This window comes from Rhamphochromis longiceps, linkage group LG20 (assembly GCF_057381845.1).
Source record: "Rhamphochromis longiceps isolate RC_006_pf linkage group LG20, R_longiceps_female_GT1.1, whole genome shotgun sequence".
Taxonomy (NCBI): Eukaryota; Metazoa; Chordata; class Actinopteri; order Cichliformes; family Cichlidae; genus Rhamphochromis; species Rhamphochromis longiceps.
In genome coordinates, this window is record NC_140576.1 from 23639081 (window position 1) to 23658342 (window position 19262).

At 39.0% G+C, this 19262-nt stretch overlaps 2 protein-coding genes across 2 annotated transcripts in view; one reads left to right on the forward strand and one right to left on the reverse strand.

Annotated features, from left to right (window-relative positions):
• Nucleotides 1-23: 23 nt before the first annotated feature.
• smim29 (small integral membrane protein 29) lies at nt 24-5152 on the reverse strand. The gene is made up of 5 exons (XM_085393414.1): nt 5054-5152; nt 4279-4578; nt 4096-4121; nt 3877-3982; nt 24-2626 (listed from the first exon to the last, which is right to left on the reverse strand). Exons 2-5 carry the CDS (start codon nt 4384-4386, stop codon nt 2558-2560), a joined length of 309 nt encoding a protein of 102 aa, XP_085249540.1. The 5' UTR covers nt 4387-4578; nt 5054-5152; the 3' UTR covers nt 24-2557.
• Nucleotides 5153-11171: 6019 nt separating this feature from the next.
• Nucleotides 11172-19262, forward strand: part of pacsin1a (protein kinase C and casein kinase substrate in neurons 1a) — a 33848-nt gene continuing 25757 nt past the window's right edge. Inside the window, exon 1 of the mRNA XM_085394456.1 lies at nt 11172-11332. The gene's annotated coding sequence lies outside the window, so the exon portion shown is untranslated. The remainder of the gene's footprint in view (nt 11333-19262) is intronic.

A 19262-nucleotide genomic window follows, 5' to 3' on the forward strand; every position in this document is an offset into this window, starting at 1 on the left:
ATGTCATTTTACATAGTAACGTCAGTCATCCGTTGATTTATATACTGTAAACTCAATAGGATGGATCATTCTTTTTAATGTACACGTATATAAATGTACAATGTCTATATTTCTATGGTGCCCTACAACAATTTGTATCAGAAAATGGTCAATAAAGAGAATTTTCTTTGTCACTTGTTCATATTATTGCACTCTGCTGTGCAGCTCATGCAGGCTACAATGATGCATTGCAACTATGTACAAAAGTAAATTATATTTCCAGCGTTTCAACTACCTTACCAAGTCTCTTGAACCAATGGATGTACAGTCTGAAAAGAGAAAGATTGTAACAATGTTCCCAAAATTACATTTGCATCAGTCCATCTCCTCAAACATCACCTAAATGCACAGCCTTTCATGCAAAGTTTACCAGAGGGGTGTACTACATGTTAGGAATAAGCAATCGCACTGAGAGTGCACCACTGCTTGATAACGTCTAGAGCTGCTGGGCTCATAGGGACCAATCACATGATGAAACGCCTCTTATGTGAGCACTCGCAGAAGCTGAAGCAGAAAACCTGCCTGAACAGTTGAAAGACACCATTACCCATTTTATCTGACAGGGGGTTTAGGTTTTGTCAAGAAAGCGTTGCAATGTTGAACTTCATAGTTGAACCCCTCTGGTGTGTCACCTGTGCAAATCTCCTAAGTCAACAGTGGATACAATTTTAAAGATGAATGGCTCATTTCATAAAATTCTTCACAAAAGATGAAAAACTAGATAATGCATAGAATAGAAACACAATTAGGCTGATACTTAAGCACCTCTGGGTATAATAACTAGTTGGCCATCCCAAGTTTGCAGAGCTGGGTTCTCAAAGTTTAGGGAGCCAATGTAAGTGGACTACCCAGGAAAAATCCACACTTTAAAGTGCCTGTTCAGCAAATAGTGGTTCATGTTGGCATTTGCTTTATTGTGTGTGTGTGTGTGTTTTTCTGGGCTTTAACAATTACTGAGGTGTCTATTTGTCAGTGTTAATAAGATTCATTCATCTATGACAACTACAGCTAAATGTGTTGCAATTTAATAGAAATGCTCCCACATCTTTTTGTGCACCGCTATGACAGACCACCAAATGGTAAGCCAAACTTTGAGAACCACAGCTGTAGAGGGTCAGGGTGGGGCTGGAGCCCAACCCACAGGTAGGGCACTCCCTGGACAGGTGGAAGCAAGGACTAGCGCTGAGACAACCAGCAGCAGTCACACCCAGAGCCAGCCCTGGAGTGTGGATTTTCTTCTGACACTGTGGATAAAGCACAGTGGGAAAACAAATGCCACACAGAAAGGTTTAAACCCAGAACTTTCTTGCTTGTTATGCACCACCATGCCGCCCACACTTTTAGATGTCATAACTGATAACATGACATGTTTGAGCATTACATGCTCAGTACAATACATTAGCTGTTGGACTGAGTAATGCTTCCCCCATCTGAGGGCAGTTAAACAGTTCAATTGTTCTTAGTTTACATTCACAAATGCAAGGCAAAAAAGGAACGGGGGAGGTTATGACTTGTAAAGAAAAAAAGAGCAAGACTTCCTGAGTGCTTAAAACAGTCAGACTTATGGCATTCATCTGAACAGATTCTTCAGCTGGAGGCAAATTTGTTGGTGCCATGCCTTGTAGACAGGACATATTTTGAGAGCTAGTCAGAGCTCATTTTAGGGATGAGAGTTTGGTGTTATTTACTTCCACTATCTGGCTTTTCATGCCATTGATAAGAGTCACAGGATTTGGCTAAACCACAAAAAGACGTGAAGCTCCAGGCATGACTTAGATTCTTTAAGCAAAGTAAAACTAAAGCGAGCTGTTCAATCATTTCACTGAAAATGAAACTGAAATCAAATTTAGCAGCTTGATCTTAGCTGCTAATTTTATTTTTCAGCAATATGAGGTTTTCTGAGAGTTTTGCAACAATGTAACTGTTGAACGCTACACTAGTCATTTTATCAGAGGATGATTTGTTTTTCTAATGCATTGCACACAACTCGTTTAAAATCACCAGCGCAGGCAATGATCACAATTCCTCTCGCAGCAGGACTGCTGATTTTTAAAGGGTACAGCACATTCATGCCACGAAGAGCACAGCTAGTACGAATGCTCACTGCAACCCACAGGAACATAACAGCTTGCTACACGTCGCCCACAACAACATAGCAAATGTAAACAACAGATTAAAAATCTACAGGTAGCTGTACCTTTGAAACTTTGAGTCATGTCACTGAATTTTTCAATAAAAACAGGTTTAAATAAATAATTTCAAATAAATAATCTTAAGGTACTGAGACTGTTAGGCACACAGGATCGGCATCAGAAGTTCAACGTCAAAGTGTACATAAAAGAGAACAGGAAAATGCTCATCGTCACCGATGTGCTCAGAGACGACAGTAAAAGGAAGCAAATAAAAGCTAAGAAGTATTGTACACGATTGTTTGTACATCACGATAAAAATTACTGATCTCTGTGGTTGCAGGTTTGTCGTCACACCCCACAGTGCTCAATGTCAGGGTTTACCAACATCATGCATTGACGTCTTTGGTCAGAAGAGGGTGTTGCTGTTGATAACTTGACGCCCAACTTTGTACAATCTAAAGGAAAAAATAAAAAAAAGAGAGAGAAAAGCATACAGCTTAATAAAGTTATTTGAAAGAGCAAAAACATTTACTCAAGTGTGAAATCTCTTCTCATGAGAGGACCTGAAAACCTGCTTCGAACTAAACAATACTTTCGCACTCAAACCAAATTATACCAAGCTATGATGATTTGACAGTAGTCTCAGTTTCATATAACGAGATTATAAAATTCCTGCATGTCAAACTTCCACAGCAGAGGTAAACCAAGCTCGATTCATGCAGTAAAAGCCCGATGTCTTTCCGAAACCGCACAACCGTGGAATATCTTCCATAACAGGACTTTCAGGGTTAACTGAAATTTAATTTGCTCTCGCTGTATTGGATTAAAGACAACAAGGACACATTTATCACTAAAACGCAGGCAGACAAAACCTGAACTTTTTCCATGGCTACTTATCATTAGGAGTATGTGACTTTTTTTTTGGTAATTTGGGCAAACTGACCCATTAAGGGCTTTTTCAAGCACTGCTCACATTTGTCCCTTTCCCATCTATACAACCCCACCTTGACTTGACAAATAAGAAGTAAAACTTTTTGACAAACTTTTTGGACAAAGTGAACATCGCCATCTAGTGAGCCTCAGGATTCAGTGCACGACTCGGCTCAAAATAAAGTGCTTTTTACTGGCAGACTGAGAAAAATGAGAAGGATTGTCATTTTATTTTCTGAAAAATAAGCTGATGTTAAAATTCTGTGTTGGGAAAAGACATGCATACTTATCAAGGGAAAAAAAACACTATAAAATTATTTTTCAGATATTACTAAACCAGAAAGGCAGATTGTTTCATTTATATGGAGCAGATTTCAGGTCAGATATTAATAACTATGAGTCATTTGACGACCATATTCCCATAAAATTACAACTGGCTAAACTCGTTCTACTACTAATACTATCATCCTTTCTACTCTACTTCTATCTATAACTGAATGCAATAGAGGAACTGACCAATCAGTAGAGGAACTGGTGCACGCTAAAGAAAATTTCACAACCAATATAATTAGACAGTATACCAAACAGTATTAAGAGAATGTTTTCACTCTGCCTTTCTTAGAAAACGTGGTTGTGCAACTTTTAAACATGCTTGGCACAAGAATCCATGTTTTCCAATGGGAGCAATACTGAAAGAGTCACATAAAAACGACAAGCTTTACCACTTGCACTTCCAAGTAAAGAATCCAAAACTGTAAAAACTGATGTGCCTTACCCTTGTGTCCTCTTCTTTCCACAACATTTCTTGTTCGGCTTCATTAATCTCCTCTGAAGGATCGTACGTGTACACTGGTAATAGCTGATGACGCAGTCTGTCAACTCTGAGGGACCAAGAAAAAAAAACATTGATTCAGTGAAGGTATAAAGGTAAAAAAAAGAAAAAACAAGAAAAAAAAACTGTTCAATGATGTTGATGGATAAATTTTAATCCTACCTCCTTTTCCTGCGAATATACATTATCTGAAATGGACAAAATGAAAGATGTTACATCCGCTGTGTGTACGCTTGGATCTCAATTCACACTTGACTTTTAAGTTAGTAAGATGTAGGACTGCTTCATAACACAATGGCTCAACTTGACATAGATCATCCTATGCCATGTGTTCAAACCACTTACCACAGCGGCAATTATCCCAGCAAAGGTTATGAGGAAAAATGGCACCAGCACATAGCTGACAGCCACATTCCCATCTATGGTGGCAGGGGACTGAGTAGTACTGTTCATTGTAAATGTTAAGCGATAAGGGGACACAGGGGGCTGCTTGTGCAAGGCCTTTACGAGCAGCAGACACCCTCCCTGTTGCAGTCACTGTGCAGCGGATCACTCCTCAAGCTGCCCCCTTGTTGTTTCTGCCTCATCCTCGTCGCTCATGTGACTTCCACATGGTATCACTGACCTCCCTAATCAGCTACAAATCTGAGGACACGGGGAAAGAATTTGCACGGTTAGCCAAAGAAACTGTGAGTTCATACAATGGCAGATGAGTTACTTGGTTGGAAAAACAAAAAAAACATGCAGTAAACTCGTTGTGGTAAATGAAATAGACGTTTCAAACACTCAGTGGGCCAATTACACACAACATAAACACTGAATGTCTTGTTAGCAAGCCACTATTCCCCTGCTCAGTATTCTGTGCGTTTGCCAAAGTGCCAATTAACTAAGGCAGGCAGTGTTCCCTGTTCTAGTAAATCAGGCTAAAATATAATTTAACACTCGTTTAATTAACTTCCCGCTTCTATGGAGCTGTTAGAGACCCAGCCGAAGGTACCTACCGTTAGCTGCACCGTTACACTATAGGCTGTACAGCGATACAAACGAGACTAGGCTGATTTCTTACACGCCAAAGCTATATTTTTTAAAATTCTGACATAATCGAATAAACCGTACTCACTGTGTGTTGTGCATAGCCTCTCTTTTCAGTTAATGCTGTGTTGTGCTTAGCAGAAGCTTCACTTCCGCTAGCCGCAGCAGGTCCAGGCAGGCAGAATCCTTCACAATAAAAGCGTATTGATGACGTCAGAAATCACGTCTCAAAAATGTTCCTCATTATCAGCTTTTTTAAAATCCGTTTTTTGTTTTGTTTTTTAAAATTTATTTCGTTTTTTTTTCCTTCTTGGTAGAGTGTCAGCTAGTTGCTGGAAACATTCCTCATAGAGTTTGGTTCACATAGATGATATGAATCTCTGGTTCAACCACATCCCAAAGCTGCTCTATTGGATTGAGATCTGATGACTGTGGAGGCCATTTGAGTGCACTGAACTCACTGTCATGTTCAAGAAACCAGTTTAAGATAAAATTAGCCTTGTGCCATCATGTGTTTTCCTGCTGGAACTAGGCATCTGAAGTTGGGTACGCTGTCCACTTAAAAGGATGGACGTGTTAGGCAACAGTAGTCACTTATGCAGTATATCACCCACAAGACTGCTTTAATTCTTTTAAGTCATTTTACACAAAATTTAGATCCAACCACTTGAATGTCAAAGCTGATACTGAGACTCATCAGGACCAAACAACAATTGTTTTATTCTTCCAATTTTGTGAGCCTTGGTTTCCTTTTCTTAGCTGACAGAACTGGCACCTACTGTGGTCTTCTGTTCAGTTAGTCAGAGATGCTCTTTTGTATGCCCTGGCTGTAAAAAGCAGTTATTTGAGTGGTTCTCCTCTGACCTCTGGCATCAACAAGAAATTATTGCCTGTGCAAGATTGCTATTGTTTTGCCAGTGAGTACTGCAGGATGTAAGTGATTTTTGTTTTTTACTTTAAAGCTTGTAACCGTTTTAAAACTGTGCACTCATATGGACTCTCCTCATGAGCAAGAGGAGAGGCAAGATGGCTGTATTACTTCTATCCATCCATCCATTCTCTTCCACTTATCCTTATCAGGGTCATGGGGGGCAGGAACATATCCAAGCTACCACAGGACTAGAGTCAGGGTGCACCCTGGACAGATCGCCAGTCTGTTGCAACACAGTATTAGTATTAGCACTATATTACTTAATGAGCCATTATGCTCCACACATAATATATATGTGTGGCAGTAAGCTAATTATAAAACTATAGCTGCATAAAATGAGTGAAACCTTTCAAATTTAGTAGATGAAGTCTTATCATTCTTCATTCTAGACCACTAAAGCTGGTTTAAGAAATGGATTTATCTACATCAGTGTTACCTTACACTGATTACTAATGAGTGATATGATACATTTTGTGTGCAGGGATATTATATATTAGCTTTGTGTACTTTTGTGTAACATTTCATATTGCGTAACGGGAAGTGCCTTTTCTTTGACCCTCGCCTGTGGGATTAGTGGTAGTACCGCAGTAAATTATCTTATGCAATGATACTGCTCTGTTTGGTGGCTTCTCCTCTTTACATGTCCTTCTCAGCAGGCTGACACATTGTGAAGCCTTGGTGCATTTAAAGATGCATACGATTAAGCAGTGCCCTATAAATAATGTTGTTCAAATATACTCAGTGTTTCCCCTCAGAGTCAGAATGATGCACAAACAAGAAGGAAGGAAGCCCATAAAGCATCACTTACACTAGCAGCTGTAAGCCTTGGTGTCTGCACTGTGATTCGTCCTGTGCTCTGAGGCTGCAGTTTCATTGTTTACAGAGGATAAATATACACTTTCATGTTTACATTTAGACAACCATGACACATGACACAAGCCAGTGCAATACTGACTGCTGTCTGCCTATATTCCACGAAGGTCTGATATGCAGTCTTAAACATGTTACTCATACAGGCACGTTTGATTGTAGAATTGTTGATGGGCTTTATATGGCACCCTGTAATGAATGAACAGGCTAGGATTTCATTTGGGATAATCCTCTTCTTAAAGCATTTCCTTCATCAGCTTTTCACAGGCATTCCAATCAGCAGCCTCTGTGGAGCTTTCTTGATCAGCTTCATTTTGAGGAAAAAACAAGGATTCAAGTGACATCATTTAAAATAACAAGCACTAAGTAAGTAAGTAGCTTTCTGGCAAGCTAACATATTTGACAGCCTCTTGTTTTCTCTCCCTAATAGGGAAAAATGACAGTACCTCATCTATGGCTCAATACCTTTTTCACACTAGAACTCCATTGGTTTCTAAAAGAGAACAGAATCTACGGAGGTATCTGTTTATCAGATTTAATTCTGTAATATTTCGAATAACTTTGGATAAATGTTTGATTTGTGTTAATGCAGTAAAGTAAAAGAGATTGTGCTATGATGCGATATGATGAATATATCCTGTGTAATAAGGAGGTACTTTTGCGGTAATATGGTGAATCCCTGAATGTCCTTAAAAGCTTTAAATGTACCCTCATTCAGTCAAGGGTAAACACTGAGCACTTCCTAAATAAATTATGCATTTGATTTCAAAAGCACAACAATTCTAAATTGGGAATTTCATCTGTACCTCTATTTAACATTGCCATGTTTGCTGCTTTATTACCTGGAGAAACTTTGGACTGGTCTAAATCAAAATCCACAAACTTATCAGTGTTTTTAAAGATAATGTGCATCATATAGATTAACTATTATTTATCATTTAACAGTTTCTACAATTATTATTACAATTAAATAGAACCTCAAAATGAAAAACAACAAATAAATTTAACACATTACATCATGTCATTCTTTAGGCCAAAATGCAGAAGCTGTGTGGGGAAGAATTTTGGCCCATTCTTCTTTGAAACATTGCTTCATTTCATTGATGTTTTCAGGCATTTGTTTATGCACAGCTCTATTGAGATTCTGCCACAGCATTTCAGTCGGGTTGAGATCTGGACTTTGACTGGACCATTGCACCTTGACTCTTTTTTTCTTTTTCAGCAGATTTCCTTTTCAGCTTGGGATCATTGTCCTCTTACATGACCCATATGAGGCCAAACTTTAGCTATCAGACAGTTAGCTTCACATTTAACTCTAGAATATTTTGGTAAACATAGGAGTTCATGTTTTCTGAGTACAAAAACAGCCCAAATCATCACCCCTCCACTGCTGTGCTTGACAGTTGGTACAATATGTTGTTAATATTCAGCTTTTTGCCAATTATGGCACAATGCATTATGGCCAAACATCTCCACTTTGGCTTCGTCTGTTAAAAGGATGCTGTGCCAGAAGTCTTGTGGTTTGTTCAAATACAACAAAACGAAGCTGTGCTGACTTGAAACTGTTCAGTTTTTTCCTCTTGTTTCTCACTGTACAATGATGGACTTCAGATGTTTCCAAATGGCCTCATGACCCTGTCCAAACGGAAATGCATCAACAATTGTTTCTTTAAGAATATTGGTGTTATCTTTCCTCATTGGTGTTGTGTTGAAAACACCTGAACACTTCTTTTTTTCATAGGAATACTCACACATGCCGAGGATCAGTTAATCAAGTGCATCTGGTGTGACCTGGATGCTTTTTGACCTCTTAATTTCCATGGAAACAGTGAGAGTCTACGTAGCTTTTGTGTTATGCGTTATGTGTTATAGCTTTATAAATAAATAAATTATATCTCTATATATCTATATGCAGATAGATAGATAGATAGATAGATAGATAGATAGATAGATAGATAGATAGATAGATAGATAGATAGATAGATAGATAGATAGATAGATAGATAGATAGATAGATAGATAGATAGATAGATAGATAGATAGATAGATAGATAGATAGATAGATAGATAGATAGATAGATAGATAGATAGATAGATAGATAGATAGATAGATAGATAGATAGATAGATAGATAAAAGGCCTGGAGTTGATTTGAGGTGTGGTGCTGTCATTTGGTAAATTTTGCTGTGGATAGACAACATGTGGTCAAAGGAGCTCTCCGTGCAGGTGAAACAAACCATCTTTAAGTTCCGTAAACAGAAAAAAGTCAACCAAGAAATTGCTACAATATTTGGAGTGGCAAAATCTGCAGTTTGGTACATCCTGAGAAAGAAAGATAGTACTGGTGAAATCAGCAACACACAAAAAACCTGGACGTCCATGGAAGACAACAGTGGTGGATGATCACAGAATCATTTCCGTGGTGAAGAGAAACCCTTCACAACACCCAGCCAAGCAAACAACACTCTCCAGGAGGTACACGTATCGATTTCCAAGTCTACCATAAAAAGAAAACTGCATGAAAGTAAATACAGAGGGTTCATTGCAAGATCCAAGCCACTCATAGGCCTCAAGAATAGAAAAAAAAAAGCAAAAAAGCAAAACAACAACAACGAACATCTAAATAAAAAGCCAAGCACAGTTCTGAAAAAAACATTCTTTGAACAGACAAAAAACAAAATCAACCTCTACCAGAATAATGGAGAAGATATGGAACAGCTCATGATCCAAAGCATACCACATCATCTGTAAAACACGGTGGAGGCAGTGTGATGGCTTGTGTGCATGGCTTCCACTGGCACTGGGACACTGGTGTTTATTGATGATGTGACACAGGACAGAAGCAGCCTCTCACACTGTCCTTCAAGCATGTATATCATGTTGTTACAAATTTTGCACTGTCAGTAAATTGCCACTAGATGTCAGTAAGTAAATATGATTTAAGAAAATGGCGAATGGAGGGTGCACTGTTAATGTGTTGTGTAGGCTACGATTTAAGGTTTGGCATCAAACATTGCAGCTTTTGAGCCTTTTTATTTCACTGTTCAGACTCTGATCATTAAAACTAGGGCAGGAGCATGTGAGTGGAGTGATGAAATAGACAGTCTGTACTAGCTGCAATTTAATTACATCCTCAGTATGAAATCATTTCTCATTAGAGTCAGAACAAACAGCATCCGATTAATCTGCATGAAGGTGTTTGCTTCTCCGGCCACATCATCTCCATTGAAGCAAAGGGATTGTCTCTTCACCCTGTTTGGTTTTGGGTATCTTGAGGGAATTTTGCTACACCCAGCCTTGAAAAGAATAGTACGACAAACAAGCAAAGAAAAGAAAGTTAACAAATAGATCCTTGATTCAACAGAGATTTTTGCTGATATCTAATTGTTGTGTTTCCATTTGTTTCTGTAAGAAACTGGTCAGTTAGTTTCATCTGTTACACTCTTGTCCATAAGAGGCTGAAGGCAGCTGGTGCCGTGTCTCATGGAATCCATTAACTCAGAGTGCAGTTGTAATGGAAAGAGTCTGCACTGTGAGGATGTAATGGATTGTGAGAGAGTAATGGTTATATATACAGGACCTCAAATAATTAACAAAACAAAAACAAGGAAGTTCTTCAGGTAATGATTGATTGAAACTTTTTGTTTGTAATTTTTATTTGTGATTGTCACTAATGATGAACCAGCTTAAGTATTTTCCTAGTAGACTTCACCACATTCTCTAAAAAAGGTGTCCAATATTACCTGTCTGCGGATCAGTCACTGGTTTTCATTACTATATTTACTATGACTTTGGTCATTTTGTTATCATATGACGTCATTAAGGAAACAGTGTTTTGTTTTGGGAATTTTTTTTGTGTGTGTGTGCACTCATATAAATCAGCAGGTGAATAGATTTTTCTTGTGTACTTGAAACAGTGGATGAGTCAGTGGGCTTGTCAGGAAGCCAAAGCACAAAAACACTCCATCCCCCTCCCTTGCAGCGTAGTGCAACGTGGGCGTGGTTTAAATGGAAGGCGGTGATGCCATGTCATACCACGTGCTTTCCCTATTGGTTGGGAAATGGAAGTTACATTTGGGGGGGTCTCCTCATTTCTTAAAAGCTTATAATTTATAAATGTGATATTATGCGTATTAGAATAACTTACTACTGGCTAATAATTCCATAGGTAATGGTTTAATTCTGATTTTAAAAATGAAATAATAAAAATATATCAATAAAAATGATTCGAGGGTGTATATCTAGTGTAAATTCTCGTAAGCCCACGTGGCCAGTGTTGGGAGATGGAATTTAAAAGCCGTCTTTTCCATCTTACATTTTCTCATTCGTTTCCCTTCTGTCTATTCCTGTCGTCCATTGAAAGGAAAAGCTGGGCCATCCCCCTCCACGCATGCCTGTGCTGTGGAGCTCCCCCTTGCTGCGTGCATCGTGATCTCGTGGATGCAGCGTCTTGCAGAGAACGCAGGGTCACCTTCTGTCACTGCAAGGGGAAATACTGAATAACTTGCAGTAGAGGCTATCGGGCAGTAGTGCACCTCAGCGGCAGCAGCAGGAGCAGCATCTCTGGTAAGTCAGTTGGTGTGTTTTGCTCTCTGTTGATGCCACATTGCTGCACTCGAAAGAGAAGCTGAGCATCCTTTTCGCGAAGGGCGACGCAGAGATAAAGGAGTCTCGCACCCTCTCCTGTCATCTGGATTAACTCTGATCCCCCTTCTGCTGCGACACTTGCCAAGTATTACAGATTCAGTAACAAATTTTTAGCTATGCATGCGTCATGTTACACGATGTGCCGTTGTTTGGGAACACCAAGGGTGAAGATGACCATCTTGCATCACCTAGAATTACTATTGCACGCGTTACCCACAAGCGAAACTGTATCATAGAGTCGTATATTATGGTTTTGCACCGTCAAGCTAATGTGCACCATTCCCTTCAAATTAGAGGATGGTGCAGGCTGTTTTTTTCCACTCTGCAGCTCTTCCTATTGCCCCACTGGCGGGCTGAGCAAAATTGACCCCAGCGTGCCAATTGTATCAGCAATGCAATACGGTTTGCTTAAATATTCTACAAGACATTAATACGGTTTCCATGCCAAGTACACTATTGCGGATGAAGACAGTAGCCAAGACTAAGACAGGATTGCCATTTTATGTTTATTTTCCGTGCGCCAAATTGGTAAACAAGACCAGGAATCTAAACTGCGTCGATCAAAGAAGTCGTATAATTAAGTGTTCTATCTATATGAAGGGTGCTTTGATGTGTGCTTATAAGTTGCATAGTAATCAAAAATCGCCTCGTTCTGTATTTTATGGTTTCTTGGCGAAATGGACGCAAATGCTCATGAGAACACTCCGCTCTGGCGTTATGTAATTGGTTGTCACAGCACAGCGAGGAGCCATCTCTAGCGTCATTGTTTTTCTCTCACAAACCAACAGCACCACAGAGGAGGAGCATCCTGTTTTCTACATGGGATTAGGTGCATGTGGTCTTTTAATCATTCATCAAATCTGCTCCCGCTGAAATGCATCCAGGCTTACAGCTGACTAAAGCGTCTCATAGTTATGCGTTTAGCAAAAGGCATGTTATCTTGTGCTGAGATGTGCCGATGATGATGAGGAGGAGGAGGATGATGATATGTTGCAGGGACTGGTTAATGGAAGCTGGGGCATCACATTCCCAAATCGTGTAGCTCCTGTTCCCCCCTCTCTTCAACCAAAGCATCCATTCCTGCCTAAAACCATACAGCTAGCTTTTCTGTGAGACTGCATGATTGATTAAACGGCTAACTTGTGTTTTGTTGTTGTTGTTGTTTGTGGTGGTGGTGAGGGTGTTCATTTAAATGAAATCCTCTAGAGTTAAATTCTTACGGTGGAGTAGCAGATGACAGACAGGTCACTTGTGTCCCCTTGCCTGTTTTGGAGCTGTCCCTGGTGCTGAATTTATTGTTTGCTGGAGTGCATTTCTGTCAGCATCCAAGGTGCCCCCAAGAGAGCTCGACACTAGGCTGCAGAGACGAGATGATGATACTCTCAGGGGGGTTAATGCAATTGTACTGCAGAAAGGAGAGTTAAAGAGTACCTGCTATTTATTAGCAGACTCTTAAGCTTTCACTGTCAAGACAAGTTGAAAGTGTATTGCTTGGAACTCTTGTGTACTTCAGCAAACTATCTATCTATCTATCTATCTATCTATCTATCTATCTATCTATCTATCTATCTATCTATCTATCTATCTATCTATCTATCTATCTATCTATCTATCTATCTATCTATCTATCTATCAAACTCAGTTAACAAAGAATGATGGATGCTTTAAATCCATTTAAGGGCCTGTAAAATCCATATGTTTGCAGGTAAGAGACCTATAGTTTATCTATAGCATGTCATATATAAGGCACAAAATATTATTTTAAAACAGTCCAAATCATTTGAATGGTTTCACACATATTAAGGCTTGAATATGAGAGGAGAAAAAACATTTTCATTCAACTTTTAGCGAGATATTGCCCAGGTATGACGACATGCACCAAATGCAAATCAACTTAATTAGAAGGAAAAGTCTGCGTTAGAATGATATCCACAATTTGTGATGTGTGTGATGATGTTCTCTCCAATAGGAATTTTTGAAATACTCATATATATGTGTGGTAGACAATCTTGTTTGAACAGGCTCATTCTGTTGTTGTTTGCTGTGTATATTCAACACTGTACATTTTAGTTCTGAGAGTTAAATATTGACAAAATGATATGATGATGAAAATATGATGACACATTGCGAGCTATGATAAAAATAAATAAAAAGACAAGCTTACAAGCAGAGTAATTCCACTCTTTAAATCAAGCTGCTTTCTTTCTATATATGTGAGCTGTTAATTCAGAGATTATTCCGTGTCATGTTGAATTTCTAGAAATGTTTGCCCGCGCTCACTTCCCATAGTGTTTACAGTGTGTCTGCATTACTGTTCACCTTCTGTTTTCATGCTTGGCTTGTTTTGTTTTTGATTGTGGCAAACATCCTCCTGCTCAGGAACTATGTGTTTGAGTTTAATTATGATTTGCAATCATGTAATCAGTGGCTTGATGGGTGGTTTTCTTTAACCATTAACAGAATAGTTGTTATGTGAACATTTTATCAGGAATGCCCATGCAAGCTTAACTAACAGTTTTAGGAAGTTGTTTTTAGATTGTTTTTAATCCAACTTTTGGCCTTGTCTGCAATGACTGGGAAAGGATTAACACGAGCGTGGGATTTATGAGTTGCATTGCAGTTAAAGCTATTGTCATTTGATTGTTTGTTCCTCTGTTTAATGTGGAATATCTGACATATGGGCTCTACCGCTCCCAATGGAGGTTTGCTTTGCTAAATGGAAGGGGAGGATCAATACAGAGTACTGCTGAATGCATTCCATGCCAATTAAAGGGAATTCGTTTTACTTAGAACAAAGCAATTTGTTTTCAGATGAGCTTTTATTTCAGTCAGTTTGTTTTTGATCTTTTATTACAAAATCATGACAATTTGTAGGCTAATGCAGGAATGGGTGCCGAACACTGATGCATTCAAATAGTCTGAAACGCTGTTCTGTCGGATCTGTTTCTGTCTGTTTAAATGTCTCACAAAGAGATGTTGTTGGTGACCTTTTTGTTGTTGTTAGTCTCCGGTGTTTCTGGAACAACGTAGGTGTGGGAAACAGGACAACGTGTGAAATAGTGGGGCCTTCTCTAATGTGTTTGCTGATGAAAGGGTTAAGGGCTGTTGTTCCTCTGTGAAAAGAAGAGATAGTGCTGTCTGACAAGGTGTGAAAAAAGAGCCAATGTAAGAACAGAGAGTCTGAAGGGCAGCCGGAGTGTCTCATTTCTCTCCGTGCAGAGGAGGACACACACCGGGAAGACTCCTGTCCTTGGCACAAGACTTATGACATTAGAGATTATCAAAAACATCTGCGGTGCTTTTCACACCACACAAGGATTCTCATTTTGTTTTTCTGAAGCTCTTTCCATGACTATGATTTTTGCTCAAATCCAGAGATATTAAGAAAAGCGAGATGCCATCATAGTGGAGTTGATTTTAGTTAAAGAAAAATTAGGAGGAAACAATTTTATCACACGTGTACATGTGAACAGGATGAGAAACACTACGCACATATCACTAGGTAACATTATTCTTGTTTATCCTGTGGTGGACCCTAATGAATTACATCGATGTTACCCGGAGTTGTTCATGCAGCGTCATCACAACATGTCGGCGTTTGCCTCCTCTGAGTCATCATCTTGAAGCCGTGGCTCACCCTGAGGCAGAGCATAGGCCCCAGTTTGTGTCGTGATCTTTTGGGCATTTCAAAATGGAGTCCTGGTGTGCACCTCCAGCGCACGAATCCCTGGAGTTTTATCAGTTCTGGTATGAATGGTTTCTAGATCAGTGGGTCTGTTGATGTTTTGATTAATAAGTGCATGGATGCAGAAGGTCGGGTGAGAGGGCTGAACACTAGTGGGTGTCTTCCTCATAAACATAATCACACAGAGAGAGAGAATAGGAGAGCCACATGTTTTTCTGTTGGTCATCTTAACTTGATACTATGTTTTCCGAGAGCAGTTGCCTGTTTTACACTCACTAGCCACTTGGTTAGGTACACCTTTCTTATACTGGCCCATCCTTTGGCCTTGAGAACTGCTCTAACTCTTTAAGGCAAATATTCAACAAAGTGCTGGAAAGATTCCTCAGAGACTTTGGTCCATGTTGACATGATAGCATCACACGGTTGCTGTAGATTTGTCAGCTGCAAATCCATGATGAGTGTCCACCACATTCCATTGAGATCTGGTGACTGTGGAGACCAATTGTGTAGAGTTAACTCGCTGTTAACATGTTCAAGAAACTAGTTTGAGATAGTCAAAGTTTTGTAGCATGGTGTGTTGTCCTGCTGGAAGCTGCCATCAGAAGACAGGTACACTGTGGTCATAAAGGGAGGAACATTACCAATAGGGCATAAAGTGTGCCAATAATAATAATTTTTCAATTAGAAGACTTTGGAACTTGAGAAATATAAATACTCAGTTGAAAAGCACCAGTGGTCACAGTGAAGTGACCATGAATCAGCATTTTATAAGAATTTGAAGCATAACCAGCAGACTGCTTGCTGTTAGGCATCGAATAGAGCTGGCATTTCTCAGGCTGTTTCATTTGATGTGTGGGTTGCTTCATCACTTCTCTGCCTGAATTCAGTCGACCCGTCCATTACCTAAACTGCTTATCATGGTCATGGGATGCAGCAGCTCAGCTGAGCACACAGTGAGGGGTACACACAGAGAAAGATTCAAGCACACTGTGAAGCACAGATGATTTCCAAAAGCAATCACATTTTTGAAGAAAAGTAAAGCTGAATTGAACTACTTATAGCGTCATTGACATTGAGCATTGAATATTTTGGTATTAAAGACAAGGTGGCTGTACGATATAAGCACGATAGCATGATGCTGGAGCCAAGCTTACTGTTATTTTAATTACTAAATAATTAGATCTGTCAGCTATGGTGTTCAGACATTTCAAAAGGCTAAAGTCACATCCTCAAACTCTGTGATATTTCCTTACACCAGAATTTATTAAATGATTGAAAGCACCAAATTATCACATTTCAAGTTAGAACCGGTGGACTTTCAATATTTTGCTTGATAAATGGTCAAATGTTGTCCATTAATTTCCTCTCTGTGGAAATATTGACTGTGCCTGCATTAGCTGAAGCTTCACTTCTGTTTTTAATTATTAAGGTTTCACACTGGGTAGTAATTTGCTTTTTTTATATTTATACCTGGAAAAAAAAATACCGGCAAATGCCAAAGGAATAATTTGTGCATGGAATAAAATGATCTACTGAATGAAACATGTCAAAAATATGGTTGACCCTGATGAAGGCCACAAGCCGAAACGCGTTGGTCTATTATTAAAGATGTTCATCTTCCCTCAAGTGTTGCTGGAGTTCCTGCTTCGTGAAAAATATAGTTGAAAAAAGGTTTTAACACAATCTCGCTTACGTTATACATTGTTGTAACAGTAAACTTTGTTAACCTTTTTCTATAAAGTTAAACAGGCATACATGGAAAACAGCACTTTTTTAAGCTTGAAACTTAAATTTCAAAATAATATGAGTTAATTAGACACTGATGTAACCTGGGAAACCAACTCGGCTAAATTGGTGCTCAGCATTGTTTTTTTCTAAGACTCAGCATTATTGTTGAATTTTGTGTTCTGTGTGGGCCTGAGGCAGTCACACGTGTCAGTGACAGCAGAAAGACTTCAATCTGTAAAAAAAACAAAGCTGAACATATAAATTATCATTTGCATCAACCGATCCAAACCATATTGCAGATTTCACACCAAAATTAGTCATTTTTCCACACACCATTTTCATCACAGTTTACTATATTTGACTAGATTCTAATCATCCCAGCATTAATTATATTCAGCAGGTGGTGCATTAGTGGTTAAAGTGTACAAAAGAAACTGGTATTATTAAATATACCCCATTGCTCTATGCAGAGTTTTATAATCTCTCCATAACTGTGATAGTTTAAACTGAAACCCAGATAATTTCTTAATAACCTTCTGCCATAAAGATGACTTCTGTTTTGACACACCTGGGGTTGATTTTCATTTATATTCCAATTAGGTGAAGTAGCAGCACTTTAACCAGCTTCCTGTTAAAAAAGAAAAAGAAAAAAACTCATGCTTTGTTTTCCTGCAGGGGACCGACAACTATCTCTCTCTTAGGTTTATGGAAATCTGACCTCCCATTGGTGGAGAAGGTGAGTTGTTCGTGTTTGTGCCAATTGTCCTGTGTGCTGGAAGCTAAGTTTAATCTGAAGATGCGGATGGATGTCAAAGGGACGATGCCGAGCACAGACCCACAGATCTGAACAGTTTTTTTTTATGTATAATGCTAAATGCACCACTTGAGTTAATTAATAGCTCTTTGACACTGGTGTTAATATTTGATGAGACTGTCGCAGCCTTTTTATGGGCAAACTGAAGGTCAGGTCATCTTTGTTGCTTATTGGAGACTTTTAAATTGTATTATTCCGTAAGTGGTGCACTTTGTGTCGTGTACTGCATGATTAGATGTAGGATTACAATGCAATTAAAGGGTTGGATTTCCGTTTCCTAGCTACTCCAACAATCAAACTGACTGACTTGTACTCTCTATGGTAGCATTAATGTTTTGACTCAACATATTCTCGTGTTCTTTTCTTAGAAGAGATTATCTCAGATTTTATTTTTATTATCTCACTAGGAGTAGATTTCCCCGTCTCACAGGAAAGACTGATTACCCAGGAGGAGCTATTGATTTTCCTTGTTTGATCTCTTTGTTCTGTGGGCATTGGGACAGAATTTCACTGCGCCGGGGAGGTTAAGCATCTGTTTGATGAGCACAGTCTGGTGTTTGTATATGCAAGAAGGCTCATCGGAACATGATGGCCCAGCTCAGAAAGGCTTCTCCAGGGATGTTGTGCAGTTTGGACTAAGTCAAAGCTGGGTCAGAAGAACCTATATAGATTGTTTTTATTAGTAAACAAAGTATCCTGGAATATGTAGCACACATAGAAGATCATTGACACATTTTTTTCTCATTCTTTCATTATACCTGTTAGCTTTTCTACTTTTTCCCATTTAAACCACGCTCTCTTTTTCAGTGTTACTACCGTCAAGCTACATTTTTGCTTTGTGTCAATTCTTCTTATATGATTTCTATTTAATTAACTGCCTTAAATTAAAATGTCCCTATTTTGTTCAGTATTTCATAATCAGGAAGTGACCTACACCATAGAAGACTTTTATAAAACTCTATCCAGTCTGTATCCAGTCATTATTCTGTCTGTATGGGCAAAATGGATTCATGTTACTCACCTGCTGCTTCCTTATTCACAAGGGGTCACCACAGCAGGTACCTCCACATGTTTGATTTGGCAGATTTTTACACCAGATGCCCCTCCTGACACAACCCCAAAGGGATTTGTGTCTCCTCCTGATATCAAGGTGGGATCTTTTGCTTGTTAGGTGAATGTGTAAACCACTAGCATTAAAGCCCTAATCTTCTTTATTCATTGTATTGTCTGATCTCAGCCACACCCTTTAGCAATGCCTGTAAACCTCTCCTAATTTCAGATTTAAATTTACACTTGATCACTGTTTCCTGCTGGTGGCAGCTACCACCAGGATTCATATTTTTCTTTCTTCCACATTTAGCAACCACCAGTTTTGCCTTGGCTCATAATCAGACATAAACATGAAGCACTTTGTGAGCCAAACTGGCAATGCTTGTTGTCAATACTTTTGATAAACATTAACAGAAGACAGTGCTATGTGCCAACTTTAAGCAATCATATTTCAAACCACAGCTGCTGTTTGCCATGGTCTGAAATTGTGAAATCTGATCAATTAGTTAGATTAATTACATTTTCGTTTCACTTGACAAATCACATTTTTAAGTAGTCAAACAGGAAATGAG

What these genes read in the sequence shown, in the direction of transcription:
- smim29 (XM_085393414.1), bottom strand. Translation starts at nt 4,386, where the DNA reads ATGAACAGTACTACTCAGTCCCCTGCCACCATAGATGGGAATGTGGCT. An exon ending in CTGGGATAATTGCCGCTGTG is followed by an intron (nt 4,122 to 4,278) that starts GTAAGTGGTTTG and finishes TGTCCATTTCAG; the next exon opens with ATAATGTATATTCGCAGGAA. An exon ending in TATATTCGCAGGAAAAGGAG is followed by an intron (nt 3,983 to 4,095) that starts GTAGGATTAAAA and finishes TTGGTCCCTCAG; the next exon opens with AGTTGACAGACTGCGTCATC.